The following is a 16,833-nucleotide window of genomic DNA, read 5'->3' as shown; positions in this document are numbered from 1 at the left end:
AAGGGCTTTACAGGTTATTACACAGACTATTTTTTCAGACTATTATTACATCATCCCCTGATCTGGAACCAACATGAGGGCAAGGAAAAACTCAAAAAACCTCAACATGAGGAAAATGAAGAAACCTTGAGAAGGGACCGCATATGTGGTATCCCCCTTCCAGGATTACCAGACAGCAGAGGATGTTGCAATCACAAATAATACAGAGATATTGTCCACAAAAAGTATAGGTTATTCATATGCTATAGAGTAGAAGTGAGTTTTAAGCTTAGATTTAAACATTTCCACTGAGGTTGCAGATCGGATCTCAGGGGGAAGAGCATTCCACAGCACCGGTGCCCGGATGGAGAACGCTCTCAAACGAACGGAACACTTCTTGGCTCTTGGGATCACCAGAAAACCGGCGCTCTCAGAACGAAGGCTTCGGGCTGGGCCATAGGGGGAAATCAGATCTGAAAGATATAAGGGAGCAAGTCCATGTATGATTTTGTATAATACTAAGAGAACCTTGAAATCACATCTTAGGCTAACAGGGAGCCAATGCAGGTTAGCCAAAATCAGCGTGATGTGGTCGGACTTTTTTGTCCTAGTTAAAAGCCTTGCTGCGGCATTTTGTACCAGCTGAAGACTCTTCATTTGAATAAATTATCTTTTTACACAATTGGTTTAAAAATGGGACCAACACAATTTATAGTTCCTATCCCGTAATCTACAACCGGACAACGCGAGTAAGCCAACCATTCTGGATGACTGTTAAGTTTACCTCATTGTTATTGTGATTGACAGTTGAAATATGGTGATCAGCTTTATTTTGGCTGTCGTTTAACGTTGCGGGCTAAGTTACGACAAGAAATGTTCACTGATGCACAAACAAGACCAGTACGCGCTAGAGAAAAGCACGAGGTGTAGGGGTAAGAGTTAAAATAAGGCATACTCTGGAACTTGTTTCAGCTGGCCAACAGTGTACTATCATATGTTATGCTTTTAAGTGTGCACAGGCCATCCCTGGATGTCACATTGCGTTCATTCGGAGCCTATCTCTGCCTTTTACTCACCAGATAAGGGTGCACTCCTTTCAGGTTTTCAGGAAAACTCAAGAGCTTTTTTTGGAGCTCATTTTTGCCAGGAAATGGCGCTTGCGTTTTGCCTAAGGTTTAGGACGTGCACCCACCATCTCTGAAGGGTGCATATCAAGTGAGGTTCTCACTCTGGCCTCCACTCACCAGGTAACAGTAATTAAAAATAAACGGTTAAGACACAAAAGACAAGGCCTTGCATATTTCTATTTCATTTGAAAATCCAACACAATTAGTGTAAACCCGTGAAAACATCAAACTCTGTCTGGCGGACCCATTCAATAAGTCCGACTGTTTGCGATTGAGGATGTGCAAGACATCAAGCGAAAACTATTACTACTAGGGTCAATTTTACCAATATTTCATTTTTTTTGTTTTCTTCAATTAAAATACATTTTCAATTCCTGGTAATATTGAGTCAAACCTTTTAAATCTTTAGAAAAAATCATACAAATAATAATATATTTTGCAGAATTATTTGGTACAAAAAAATGAAACATTAAACAATTTCTGTGGGGGTTGTTTCTGCAAAATAACACAAGACGTTGGGTAAATTTTTTAAAGGTATGGTATATAGATAGATAGATAGATAGATAGATAGATAGATAGATAGATAGATAGATAGATAGATAGATAGATAGATAGATAGATAGATAGATAGATAGATAGATAGATAGATAGATAGATAGATAGATACTTTATTCATCCTCGAAGGGAAATTCACATTTCCAGCAGCATCCCCCACCCTGATATGTGGTAGCCTCAACAAGTTTTAAGTACAATACTTTCTCTATTTTTTGCACTACCGCATATTGCACTAATACGATCCCAAAACTGTATGTAACATCCTACATGCCCACATTTCTTGTGTATATATTGAATAAATTATAACCTTGATCTTTTTTGTTCCTTTATATTGTGTAAATTATAACCTTATCTTCTTTGTTCCTTTACCTTCTTTGTTTTTTTCATCCTCACTGTTAAATGTGAACCTGGAGTGCCACGTCCAATTTCGTTGTCACAATATGTTCAACCCATTTTGTAGCAATGACAATAAAGGTATATTCTATTCTATTCTATTCTATTCTATTTAGTATGTGTTAACCATGCCAAACTAGAAGAGGCCTCGATTTTTTTTCCATATCACTATTCTGCTTTTTTCCTACTTTTAGCAAAGCTGTTCAGGCCGTGGAAAAAGATAGGTAGGAGAAAGGGAGGTAGGGGTCTTTGAATTTTGTTTTGTTTTGTTAATATTGCATTAAAAAATGTAAGAAAAGTCCAGTTTCAAGTAGAGTCCAAACACAAACCCTCAAAAAAGGAAAGAAAAAAAGAGTTAATTTGAGCGCTGCTAAGAAATGTATGTACTTGCACACGCAACATAAGAAACTTGACAGAGGCTGCAATGATGACTCATGCCAGAAGATGGTGTCAGCTATTAGAAAAGTTCAAATTCAGACAGCACCTTTAATCAAACTTGGGTTATTTGTAACCCAAAAGTTTTCAGAGTGCACCTCAATAAGTCACTACTTGTATTTTCTCACAATAAATAGACATGAAATGAGGTAGAAGTTTGTTTAATAAATCAGAACATTTTTTATACACTATTATGTGGTTACACAATACAGTACAGAGAGATGAATGACACGTTTAACATGGCCTGTAGCAATGTAAAGGAAGCTACTCAACTGGACTCAACCTAGTTCCATGGCACCAAAATGGCACAAGTTGGCACCAAAGCACTCCTATCAACATATCTGTGCTACAAGATGGCGAAATGAAGAAACATACAGAGATTTGAATTGCTTGTAAAACTTTTCCAAGTATACTGCTGTCCCCTTGTGGCAGACCATTTTTTCCCCTCCTCCTTGCTCTTGAGAGTGCCAAATAATGCGGCTGCAGTATGTGTGTCAGTAGAGCAGCAGTACAGAAAGACACAAATACACACGTCTCTACGGGGTTTGGTTGATTTTGATTCGGTTTTCAAATGACACGGCTCCTCCTGTCTGAAGAAAGGCTGTGCGGTCTTGGGACCTATGGAGACATAAATAAGAAACATGCAAGTTATTTTTTTCCCCGCAAAGAAACGATTAGGTGTGACCACGGCGTATGTAAACATGGAGTCGTGTGGGGAAATGTAAACCAATGACAGGCTGCCCTCAACGACCTTTAGTTTTTGCATGCCGCTCTTGTCGGGTTCACATCATCTCCATTGACCTTTAACATCGCGTGTCACTGGAAACCTCAGCTGCAGGCCGCTGATTGGCGGGAGATAGCGAAACTAGATATTGTGGTTGAAAGTTGAGGGTGGGCAATTTCACTTATTGTTTCCGTTTTGTTTCTTAAGTTATTCGAAGAGAAGAAGAAATCCTTAGTTGTGCCGAAGTTTCGATGCTACAAGGCTAATCCCCTACTGCTTTTTTGTTTTTTGTTTTATAAATTATAATTTGTTCCAGAATAAAGTCCAAATCAGGAAAAAAAGGGTGCACTGGAGTATAGGTCAATTTTTGTGATTTATTTAACTCTGTAGCAAAATCAGTTAAGCATGTTGAAAAATGCATTTTTCCCGCATAAGACAATGTTAGTTCCTAGTTTACAAAAAGTATTAGGACAGTGCTTCACAGTTATTTTCTGTCAAGCCCCAACCCCCCCCCCCCCCCGGAAGAAGAAATCCTTTTACATCCCCCCATCTTTTTTTTAACGGATCACATAATATTGGTGTGGACAAAACAATGATTCCTCGAAATTGCTAGTAACACGTCACCTCAATCTACACCTTTACAGCACATATTTCCTAAAAACAGTGTCTTTCGGTTGTATTGGTTTAAGTGACAGCGTAATTTATTTATTTTACTTGTTCGCTAACACAATTTTTAACTCAGCACACAAGTAATTGCTCGTCTCCCTCTGTGGTCACAGTGAAGTGCTACGTAAGCTTCCTTAGACTTCCTCGTCTTAGCCTTCTGGAGGAGTCTTTTGTTTGTCTCTTTACCCAGTCTCTCTTTGCCTGTCTCTGCATCCGACTTAAATATTTTTTTCACAGGGTCACTTGAGGGTCTGTTACACCTTGTGTCTACACTTCATACTCAATGCTCATATTCTGTGTTTAATGCAATGCATGGAGGCAAAATGTAAACAATACACTCTGCTAATGAAAATGCCACGGTGCCATAGTATATGCGAGGTGAAATTGAACGTTATTTTAGGAAAGTTTAAAAAAAAGTTCTCACAAGTCAAATTCGCCCACGTCCTCTTAACTTAGCCTCACTATTTTAGAACTACTCTTTTAGGAGTAGATGGCGTTCTGATGAAAATAAAACGCTAGCTGTTTGACCGGGAGAAAACGTTAGTTTTTGGCATAGAAGAAGCTCATTTTTGGAGTAGAACTCTACATTCTATGTCAAACAAGCTGTCAGCGCATTAAAAAAACGCTAGTTTTCTGCATAGAAGAAGAAGCTAGTTTTCAGAGAATAAATTCTATGTTAACAGAAGACGCTAGCTTTTCCTTAGAATACAGCACTGAAGTTTGTTTTTAGAGTAAAAGGCAATACGACTTTTTGGTTTAGAAGAAAAAGTATGCTAGTTTTTGGAAGCCAGATGTAGTACGACAAAAACATTTCATTTTAATACATTTACCATGTTAAGTTAAAAAATACAGTGTATAGGCAGCTTTTAAACTGAAAACCACTAGAAATTTTAATGTGCTAGTTGCTCTTGCGTATACGTCACAAGAACAGCGAACAAATGAAAAAGTGCGATGATGGGTGCACTCAGACGAGGGCCACAGTACCACGAGTCCACCTTAGTAGTCCGGCAAATATGGAATACAAAGCTCACCTTTTGTCTTGCAAGTGTTTTTTGATGGAACAATATTTGATAACAATAATAAAAAGAGTCAGAAAGAGGCCGAGGCCACATCCAATCAACACATATTCCATTTCTCAAAAAAAAAGCAAAAACAGTGGGCATTAGAAAACGTGACAGTGAAAAATCACAGCCGTTGCTTGAAGGCAGCATGAACCAAATGAATGCTCTGTCCCAATCAAGGTGGTGAAGTGACTGACCCAGTTTCTCTTTGGCTTGCTCGCCTCCTCCACTTCCCGTCTCTGCAACAAATTGTAATTAGGTCACAAAATGGGCTGTGTATGAAGACAGGAAGGATATCAGGGTCGTAGTGTTGCTCGCATCAGATTATTGTCAGGTTGGCGATAAGATTCGGTGTTGAACTAACAATCTGAGGTTAATGTTTTGTTTGTAGATTTTTTTCAGGGCACTTCCACATGAACAGACAAACATGTACAAAGGACAACGCAGGTCAACAACAGCTCACATGCTTATTTAAGACTTTAAACTGCTGGTGCCCGTCTACTTGTCTGGCTCACCTCTGAAAAGTGGGGGTGGCGCTTTACACCGAAAAACAACGACCACCAGATGATGAAGATGTGGTATCACCATCTGTTTTATGAGGGGGAGCAAAACCCCAATTTCCAAATAGAAACAATTAGAACATGAACATTGAACTTATTGATGAGTTGAGTAATATATAAAACACAAAAAATTAAAAATATTATAATGAAGTTAGGGCAGCACGGCGGAGCAGTGGTTAGCGCGTGTGCGGCACAGTTCTGAGGTCGTGGGAACCTCCTGCGTGGGTTCAAATCCAGCTACCGGCCTTACTGTGCGGAGTTTGTATGTTCTCCCCGTGCTTGCGTGGGTTTCCTCCGGGCACTCCAGTTTCCTCCCACATTCCAAAGACATGCATTTCAGGTGGATTGGCCGGTCCAAATTGTCCCTAGGGCGATTGGCTGGCAACTAGTTCAGAGTGTCCCCTGCCCACTGCCCGATGATTGCTGGGATGGGCTCCAGCACCCCCGCAACCCTACTGATGATAAGCGGTGCAGCTAATGAGATGAGATAATGAACTTATTGATGAGTTGAGTGATATACAAAACACAAAAAGTTAAAAATATCATAATGAAATTATTCTTTTTTCGCATTAAACTCACATTTCAATCAAAAAATAACATGTGTTTTTTTAAGATTGGTGATAAATCTTTGCAGAAAATTGCTGCTCCATAAAAACCAAGGCTTGAGTATTCACTAATTAATTACTTCTTGTATTTTCAACTTGGGCGTTTTTTCTTAATTGAATGGGCAGCTGAAGAAAAAAAAAATCTCTTTTTTACTGGCTGATTATTTTACTGATTTAAAGTATTCTTGTATTTTTGTTTCAAAAAAATAATAAAAATATAGTGAAGTTGAAGTTCATTTCTCATTTTAGGATATACCGTAATCCCTTGTTTACTGTTGTTAATGAGGACCAGAACCCCCGGCAATATGGGGAATTGGCTAAGTAGATCTACTTATTTATAGAAAATGAATAAGAAAAACATAGTAGCATGAGATATGAAAATTAATAAAGAGAGTAAAGAAAAATGCATTACATTTTTGGGGGGGGCAGTGGGTTATAGTTGATCACAGTGATCTACCTAGCTGCCCTCCTTGACCTCAGTGTTGAGTGCCAGTAGACTTTCATATCTTCCACTGTACGTGTCAAGTCCAGAAGGCCACTTTACCCATTCGCCTTTGGTTCCAAGTTTCCTGTGGCTTCTTTATCGCCAACCGAATGCAGGCCCACACATGCCGGTGTCAGTCATGGCGGCATAAACAAAGGCCGGCACGACCTCCTGCTGCATTCTCCAAGCACCTTATTTTACAGCACTGCATTTACTAGTGTATAATGCACTCGTTTAACACACACTCTTAATTTTTTAAATTTCTCAACTATGAACACGCTACCGACATTTTATTATTTTGTGTCCTTCAATGTCTGATTCCTCATCAGATACACTGAGATGTTTTCCTACTTGTGCTTTTTTGCATTTATATCTTTCAGGAAGACTTACTGTTCTCTCCAATCTCTAACATTTGTATCTGGTACCATGAATGAAAATAGTGTGAAAATGAGATAAAAGCAAATGCCTTTTTGTATTGCAGCTATATTACAGGTGCTCTAGTGGTAAGGATGCGGGTTTGGCCTTTTGGCTGAGAGTAAGTGTCCCGGCTCCTAGGCTTTGTAGTGTATTATGAACTGACCGATAACGGATAATGGATAATGAATAATGAAGATAGAACAATAACCCTTAAAAACCCCCCTCACTGTTGCGACGTAAATTCGACTCCTATTGCATGTTCTTCCATTGTGGTCAGCGATATTTTTCGACTGATTAATTATTACAATATCGTAAACCACAGGTATAACTTGTGTATAACGTGTACCCAAACTTTGCAGATATGTTATACACGAACAAATTCTGTACCTGATATCGGACTGAAATGGCATTGATATTGCAATAGATAAAGGACAAAAAAGGAAATGGCCGGAAACCCAGGTCCTCAAAAACTGAATCAAATGGGCAGTACTGGTGATATCAGACTTGGAATCATTATTGTTGAATCATATGGGACTGAAAAAAAAATCCCAAGTGTGGAACCTCTTAAAATTTGGCTGAAATAATTCAGTTTCTCACAGGACTCTGATGGCTCAACATAGGCATGAAAGTCACGTTTGAGTGTCGCATGCACTTACCTCATGAAATAAATAAAAATAGAATAGCTTATGTATAGGAAGGGCTAAAATAGGACCCATGAGGCAGCAGGGTAATGTTGACTACTCCATCAGTGATCCTATTGAGACGACGTGACTTCATCGATTGCCACAATCGAACAACCCCTACCTCACGCACATTTAAATCTCTATCTCACGTCAACAACAGCTGTGTGTCCCTTAAAACCAGACAACTAGATCCGTGTTACGACATGGCTACGTAAAGCGAGTGTGTCAACACACATTAGCCAATCTTTGCTTGAGGTGGGGTGGATTCTGAATTCGCAACTCGCTATTTTTGTTTATTATTGTTATAGAATATGGTAAGGTGTGTTGTTGTTCAATGTAAATAAAAATACTTATATTATAATAAATTTAATCCCAAAAAAATGAAATACCAAAAGAATGAGGAGGCGGGGAGGTGTAGCTCTAATCGAACCCTGGAACTCTACCGTGGGGCTGATGCGCTGACCATTCGACCGCCGAGGGTAATCATTTTTTTTTATAACAAGATCAAAAATCATGTAAAAGAAAACCAAGAACAATAAAACAAAGAGAGTAAATATAGGTACATATTAATTTAAAGTATTTTGATTTATTGGAATAAAGAATGTCAAAATATGATGACAATAAAGGTAATTTTTAAAGAGATAAACCTATTGAGTCAATATTAAATACTTATTTAAGAAAACAATGTTTTGTACTTCTAATAACAAAGCTCAATGGTAATCAGTAAGTCAAGTCAAGGGTACTGTATTTGTGCAGCCCTTAATATATACAGTATATAATATGTATATATATATATATATATATATATATATATATATATATATATACATACACAGTAAATATACATTGTAAATATATATTGCCATCTACCCAAGTTATATAATTCTTATTAATGAAGTGAAAGTTAAACCTTGAAGGGAAAGTGTGTCATATTTCGCATCTCCTAGTGGTAAGAAAATCATTATTCAGTAAAAAAACAAGACATTAATTTGAAAAATGGGGAAAAATAAGCCAACCATTTTGATAAATATTCATATGTTGAAAAATTTGTATTTCTTTTGCATATTGGAATCCATACCTTGAAGTCGCCACCATTTTTGCCAGGCATCTTGCTGCTACGCTGTGCTCATTGGCACTGGTTTTCATTCGCCTTAGACAATGCAGTGCGATCTAGTGGTCAAATGTTATACAATGTATATCTTAAGTTAAATTAAGTTAAAGAGGCCTCAATCGGGGCTATTGATTTGCCATTGGTGACTTAAAACTTTGACCTAACTTGAGTTAAAGCTTTAACTTTGACTAATTCTTACACAAAAGAGGCCTCAATCCAAACTGTTGAGTCCTTGTGTTATCTTCTCAACAGGTGACTAACAGTAAAGAGGAAGTCCATGAGGCCACGCTGTGTTGCTTGCTTTCAAAAATAACCAATGACAGTGTCCATTTCATCCCGCTTGGCCCGTCCTGGGCCCTGCTACTCGACACCCATGGGTTATTTCAATAGGAGCGAGCATGGATGTGTACGAGGGTCTCGAGGCTGGCTTTGGCCACACTGACTTGCGGGTCTATTTTGGTAGCTTCTCAGCTCGCTATCAGCAGCCTGGCCACGCCGAGTGAAGTTGAAAATGGAGCACAAGGACTAACTCATGCTGACCTGAGATTTCTTTTCGTAAATTAACTGGATTTTATGCTGAGGATTTGCAGTGTTACAGTCTGGATGGGACCCTTTGATGCAACATGAAAAAAACAAGGTGGGTGGACCCTGGGCTGGATTCTGAAATTGGACAGTGGACATTTGTTGTTCTAACATTTGCTGTAAGAACTGGTCTACCAACGATTTCTTGCCAAAAGAAAAATTTAAAACCAAAAAGATGACTATTACATTTCATCCTAGTCCTAAATCTACACATGGGTACAGTGCAAATAAATTGATAGTGTCCCATGTCTTGGGTATAAATACTCGGCTGCTGGGAAAGTACCTTCAGTGCCAACAGTCGCCGGTTCTTGCTCTAAAAAGCCAACAAATTTGATTTTACAAATGTTACATGGTCACAAAAATTCTTTCAAGGGGGCTGAAAAATTACAATATTGTTTTTTTTTTTTTTTTTAATCTACAGTTAACCCAGCTCACGGATATTATATTTTAAATGATGAACCAAATGGTCGGATGTTCACACGTTAATGTTAATGTGTTTGGAGATCTCAATGAGTACTGGAAACACATATTTTTCAAAAGCATATTGTATATTAGTGTGCTTATGCAGTCAGTTTCATAGTGACCAGTAAAGAGTGAATGACCATGTTCCCAGGTCAGGGTATAAAAATGGGTTAATGAGCTATTCTAAGCTCTCACCCAGATAGCCAGTAAGATACAGTAGAACAGCTGTGGCCGAAGGGGCACAAAACATGAACCTGCTGCTTAACTGTATATATAATAAAAAAATATTCAGGGGAAAAATGTTTTCAATGGTGACCCCTGAAATGTGGCATGAGGTAATATTTTATCGGAATAAAAAGTAAATATCACCAATTCAAAACTTGAAAAGCTTAATATCTGAAAATCAAAAGCATGAATTTAGCTCTACTAATCTATATAATAGATATTGCTATAAATAGACTTGCATTATGAAGAGTTTGTCTGCTGGTAGGACAGAATCATGCACTTGCAGCAAAAGTAACCCACATGGTTGATGTCAGGTAATCTCGAGAAGTCTAAAGGGTTGTTCTAAAATGATCTAAATCTCATTCATTGAAAACAGGCTATAGCCTTCAGTCTCTTTAAGAGATTTACTAAAAGCAAAACCCTTTTACAAGCAAATTGTTTTTGTGACCAGGCCACTCATTCTTTTAATACTTGCATACCTGATGGATATATGTTCTCCTCAGATTTTTTCCGCCGCAGGCCTGATGTCACCATGACCACAAGGGGTTCTACCCGTGTTTGAGCTAGCCAGACATGGCGCAAACTAGAAGGAAACCGGTCGACATGACGGGCTGTGTGGCAAAGCGTCACATGGGCCACCGGGGAGGCAACATGCTCCATCATCGCTTCCCCAATGGCTTCACCGATTTGCTCATGGACGATACCGACCGTGAGGTCAGCACGCTAACCGACCGAGCCTTTAGGAGTCTCTGCGTCGGAGATGACGCTGTTTATAACGATAACTTCCTGTATGGATACTCGCCGTTCAGCTGTCATAAACCCGTGGCAGGAGAGCCGCTGAAAAAAATTCACCAAAAGGAATCAAAAAAGCAACGGAAAAACGGCAAAGACGGAGATAAGAACATCTCTAATATGTCGTCGTTTCTAAAGGCATTAAGCAATACTGGGGATAAATGTGAGGGAATGTTCGTCAAAAACTGTAGCGTGGCAGAGGCCAATGGGGAATCATGGGACAAATCTGCCCTTCGGAGCATCCAGAATGAACTGTCGGAATTCTCCTCTGATTATCACAATAGTCTTGGACATGGCCTGAAAAATCCTTTAAATCAATTTGGATATGAAACATTGACTAAGACTAGCAAGGGGAAATCATCGAAGATCAAAAATGGGAAATCTACAGTCAAACTTGCGAAGCTGAATGTGAAAAACCTTTTCCTCCACAGTGAGTTTAGCCCTTTCCAGACATGGGAAGGGATGAATCACTTCTGCTTTAGCCAAGCAAATACTTCCATTCTTCCTGAAGATATTACTCCAAAATGGTACGATCTACCATTTTACAAAGAGTTAACTGAGGCTCATAAAAAAGAAACTCTGAAGACAGAAAGGATATTGAAAGAAGCAGGTGAGACCCCTCCTCCTCCTGATTCTGTTCCTACTCCTCCACCAACGCCTCCACCCCCTCCACCTCCTCCTGTAGCGCCTAAATCTACCATTTCCACTTCAGCACCAAAGGTCCCGCCAAAGCCCTCAGCAGCACAGCTTCAAAAAAGGAGCTCTTCGGATATAACTGAAGCAAGTGCTGTCCCCTGGAGAAAAACACATCTAAACGGAAAAAGTACAGTTCCTGTTAAGCAAGAACCTCAGGACAAGAGTTTAACAGCAACATTAGACAAAAATGTATCATTGATCCCAAATATCACAAGGTCTTTGGATGTGAAGGCGGTTGAAAAAGTCAGCCCTTTGGCCTCTACTCCATTTAGTATCTGCCAGCTAATGACACCCGTCATTCCCTCCAGGCAACCGACAGAAACATCTGAAATTCTCTCTGCAGTCCTTTCACCTTCTGCACTGGATCTTCCGCGCAGACCTCATTCGGAAGCTAAACTGTCACCTGAACCTCTCATCAAGCGAGATGGATACAAATCACTGGCGTCAAGCATCCTCTTCAACCTCAAGGACAACAGGAAGAGGGTTAAAAGTCGGTACAGTCCTCCCAAATTCAAAACTTCAGAAGCACCTGAAATTGATTCCCAATCTCCATTGTCAGAGAATATAAAACTACAAAACAATTCAGAGTGTGACAAATCTGATTCAAGCACTCCCGCTATTTTCAAAGAAGTTCAAACAGTATGCAGTCCAGTTTTAGAATCGGTCAATCACCCAACTGGTCTTAGTCTTAGTGAACATGTAGCAGACAGGTCAGAGTGTGATGATGATTATTTGTTATCTAAGCTGCTACAAAACAAAAAGGAGAATGCCGTTAACGTGAATGTTGGTGATGATAATGCAAACTACCAAAATATGCACATAAAAAGGAACAAAAACCTCATGGCTAAAAAACAAAATTATCCATCACTTAACCTTTACAAAAAATCAGAACCTCCAGTATCCACAGATTACACAAATGAGCTTTCACTTGTGAATCCAGCCAAAGTACCACCAGGGCCATCACCCAACATCAAACAAGTACATTCACCACTAATCGAAGCCCTAGAGTGTGAACAGGAAACACTCACATCTAATGAACAAATCAGGAAAGAACCAACAGAAGTATTAGACGAAACAAATAATACTCTGAAACCCTTAAAAGAAAAAAGCTTTAAAGAGGAGAACGTTAGTTCAAATGTGAAGAAGAGCAGGGGGGCAACAATGAGCACAGAGGATGTCATAAGGGCTGCAAAGGATGCTATGCATGCAACAAAAAACAAAGTGCTAAATGTGACTCAGTCTGAAAGCATCAATAAACCCATTCCAGACAGAGAAGAATTCAGGGACAAGGATGAGATGTTTGTGGGTCCACAAGATATGAATGTAAAGAGAATAGTATCAGAAAAGGAACCAGTCCCAAATGAGTTGCATAATGTTATTGTAAAGAAAGATCCCCCGCCAGTTCCAAAGAAGAACCTTACCAGAACTGGCATCCAACTTGCTTTGGATAAAAAGAAACAACAACTTACTGATCAACTTTCTAAAGGTGAAATGGGGGAAATCATCCAAGATAGTAAAAACCAGCAAGAGCATGGATTCTCAGACAGACTGAACGATTATATAAAATGTCAAAGGCATTCTACAACAGACCCGAAACATGAAAACTATGAAAGTGATGCTAAGGTGATAATGAGAAGCAATGGGAATTCTTTGGGAGACAGTGAACACATCATTCATGACTTGCATGCTCTTAAGGAGCTCGAGAGGGCACGACTATGTGAGCGAGAGAATAGAACTAGAGGTCCCAACATAGATGAGGAGGCCAGAGCAAAACACGATTTGATCTCTAGAGAGTTAAGGAACATTAAGAAAGGAATGATGTCTATGAGGGGGAACACGTTGGCTAAGAGGGACATATTTGACAAGAAAGAGAAGCAGCTGAGTAGGCAGGAGGTTCACAAAAAGGTGGGCGGTAATGTCATGATAAACAAAACACTTATGAATGATAACTATGACAAGGCTAAATTGGCCCTGGAGGAGGTAATCTTGAGTAGGCAAACAATGAAGAATAAAGCCATTGATCAGGATGATAATCTAATATTAGCTGAAAATGTAAACAAAAGTATTGCATCAAAGGTACAGGCAAGTAAATATGTGAAAGAATCAGTAGCCAATGAAATTGAAAGTTGTGTAACAGAAAAGGAAAAAGATCTAAGAGAGAGGTTGGGGGATTTGAGAGACAATAAGCACATGAGACAGATCCTCTCCCAAACTGAACCTAGACAGGGTGAGACCCAAAGACCAGAAGGAAGAGTGGCAGCCCAACCTGGCATAAACAACATTGACAGTGACCTAAATTCGAATTCAAAGTTGGACCTAAAGTATACCAATCAAACAAATATTGAAAATGCTGCTCAATGTGTAGAAAAAGATCCTAATTTAAGTCAATTATCAGAAAACGCTGTGGAAAAAGGGAACACTTGGTTAGATACGCCCTCTGCACCACCAAGGATTAAAAAAGCTGGACATGCTAAAAAAGGAAACTTTGATGATAAAGAATTGCGTAACAGAGATGATAAAAACAAAGCACAGGAGGAATTAAACATCTCTGAAAAAACTTCAATCAGAAAAGATGCTTTGCCAAGCATTATGAATGGTGTATCAAGTCATACATCGAGTAATGACACAGTTAACTGTGACCCTTATTTAACTTCTGTGCAAAATCAAAAACGCTATTCTTACCTATTGGCTGTAAAAGCAGATTCAGAACCAGTTAATGATGCCACAGAAGAAGCCAAAATCAGAAGAAATGAACTAGAACTAGATGTTGCAACAGAAAACCTTGACAAAATGCCCAAGGACAAGGGTGATATTGATGCACAAATTATTTCCAGGACTATAATATCCCCTGAACTGCTTGTAAACGGTGTGAGTGTTGATGATCACAACAGTATTTCTTCCAAATCTTCCTATTTTTCTGTGGAGAGTCCATCACACAGGAATGCTGAATCAATTGTTTACCACTCTTTGGAGAATCTAGATAAGATGGGGCTGGACAACAGGAGAGATCCTAGTCTTGGGACATTAAAAAATAATGCAGAAAACCAAGGAATGGAAGATTATTCATTACACAATCTGGAAGGTGACTCAGACATTGTCAAAGAACCAATAAAGTCTGAACATATGAAGCAAATTCACAAGGGAATCAAAGACAGTACAAGTGAATGTCCTAATTCATCCGAAGATCATCATATTCAAACACCAAAGTCACCTTCAACTGTGTTTGCTCCAACTTTGGACATCCCTGCATTATTCAAAATTAAAAACAACACTATAAGCAATAAGCCGAAAAAGACAATACAACCTTGGACACCAAAGAGCCTGATGACTACATTCGAGAAGGAAGAGGATGATTTACATTTACTACATGAAAGTCTAAATCCGGAAAATAAATCCACCACCTTAGGTGCAAACGGTGTGTCTAAGCCAAATGAGACCGTTTCAAACATCTTACCCCAGCCATTGATCATGCAAAAAGACAAATCAAAGAAAGACAATGAAATAGGACCTCCTGCACTCCACAATGAAAATGTGGACAGCTTTTCACCAGCAAGTCCCCTATCTGAAGAACTGGGAACTTTGAAAGTGCCATTAGCAGAGCGAGATCTGTTGAAGGTTCCCAGTGAACGCTCTGAATCCACCTGCAGTTTTAACGACAGCCAATCAGGGTACACCAAACCCCCAGCTGTTCTACCCAAATCTGAGCGGGCTGTTCTTAAGGCCATGAAGCTGACCAACCGACGGATTAAAAAGGAAGAGGGCCATAAGTCAACTCCGAGGAAACAAAAGAGTGACAAGTCTGAGACAAAGAGCAATGAGAAAAAGCACCAGAGAGAAGGTCAGAAACATGGCAAAAAAGGCAATGATACATTTATTGTCAATGGTGACGAACATCTTCTGAAACAATCAGAATTTACACAGAAGACAAGAAGATTGCGTCAGGATTCCGTAGAAGGCAATAATTGTAAAGATGCACACTCTACTGAACGAGGCCGTAGCAGTAGCAGACAAACCAGGGACAAACTTGACCAAAGGCACTACAGCTGTGATCGATTCACCAGCAATGTCCCCGTCTACAATCCCCAAACTGGTGAAAGACCAGCGCTCAACGCTCGCTCACAAAGCATCGACCGATACTTAGGAGACAGAGTGGGCCGCAGAAGTAGCACTGGCACTTCTGTCCAGGAACGTCTCGACCCAAGAAGCTTGCGCGTTGAGAGATCCATTATAGACGAATTTCAGCAGCGGGGCCGAGCCAAAGAAAAAGTGGGACGGGAGAAACCACTGAGAAGGAGTCAGAGCATTGACACACACTGTCTACAGCTCCCCCAGCCGCCGAGTTTTTCTCGGCAGTCAAGCCGCACCAGCCAACTCTCTCGCCAGTCCAGCACTGAGCACGGTGTTGTCACGCAGTCCATCCCCATGACCCAACGGAAGCTCCTTCAGGATCCAGACTCGGGACAGTATTATTTTGTGGACATGCCCATCCAAGTCAAAACTAAAACCTTTTTTGACCCTGATACGGGAGGTTACGTGCAGCTGCCAGTCCAGCTCCCAGAGGGAGCTGTTCTTCAGGCTTCACCCATGGAGGTTCTGCCCACGCCGCTGGTGGTTTACCATGGTTTTGTTCCAGTGCCACTGCCTTCCATGGTTCCAAACAATACCGTCCAAGTACCTCACGTGGAGCAAGAAGAACTTCAGCACTTGGACATGACAAGGCAAAGCCAATACGAGGATGGACGTCCCTATTTGGAGCCTGTCTTCAGGCAGCATGGACACATGTTAGATGACTTCCTTGGTACTGAAGAAGTGGACAGTCCAAGTTGAGTTGATAAGGATGACTTTGCACAAGATTGTTTGTTTCACCAACTTTTCAACTGTTAACAAGTAATGTTTTTAATGAAACAAATACCAAAATTGATCATTCTCAATTCTGATATGGGTGTAAAATACCAGTGAACAATGTTCCCTCTAAGCTGCGCGCGTGCGCAATCGCGCACATTCTCAGCGCACAAGAAAATCTATCCAGCGCAATGTTCCTTCGAACTGTGCACTACCCAGAGCTTTTCCGCGCACAAGACAATCTAGCCAGCTCACAAAAATCAGGGCTTGAGTTGAGTAAAGTCAGTGGAGTTTTTTAAGAACCGGCTTCTTCGGCTTGGCTCACTAAAAAGAACCGGCTCTTTCGGGTCCCAAACGGCTCTTCAGGTTGTTTTTGCTTCTTTAATCCCTACACGACCAAATACTATGTGAAATTGTGCACAAAATGACTTCAA

The 16,833-nt window shown here is 40.0% G+C and overlaps 1 protein-coding gene across 1 annotated transcript; it reads left to right on the top strand.

The window, feature by feature from the left end:
• Positions 1 to 10,642: 10,642 nt before the first annotated feature.
• Positions 10,643 to 16,384, top strand: LOC148347402 (uncharacterized). The gene is made up of 2 exons (XM_088324210.1): positions 10,643 to 13,916; positions 13,971 to 16,384. The coding sequence occupies exons 1-2, from the start codon at positions 10,643 to 10,645 to the stop codon at positions 16,382 to 16,384; spliced, it is 5,688 nt and encodes a 1,895-aa protein (XP_088180336.1).
• Positions 16,385 to 16,833: the final 449 nt, after the last annotated feature.

This window comes from Urocampus carinirostris, chromosome 19 (genome assembly GCF_059441175.1).
Source record: "Urocampus carinirostris isolate Australia breed hairy pipefish chromosome 19, RoL_Ucar_1.0, whole genome shotgun sequence".
NCBI lineage: Eukaryota > Metazoa > Chordata > Actinopteri > Syngnathiformes > Syngnathidae > Urocampus > Urocampus carinirostris.
The sequence above is the reverse complement of the archived record's forward strand: the minus strand, read 5'-3'. Positions and strand labels throughout refer to the sequence as shown.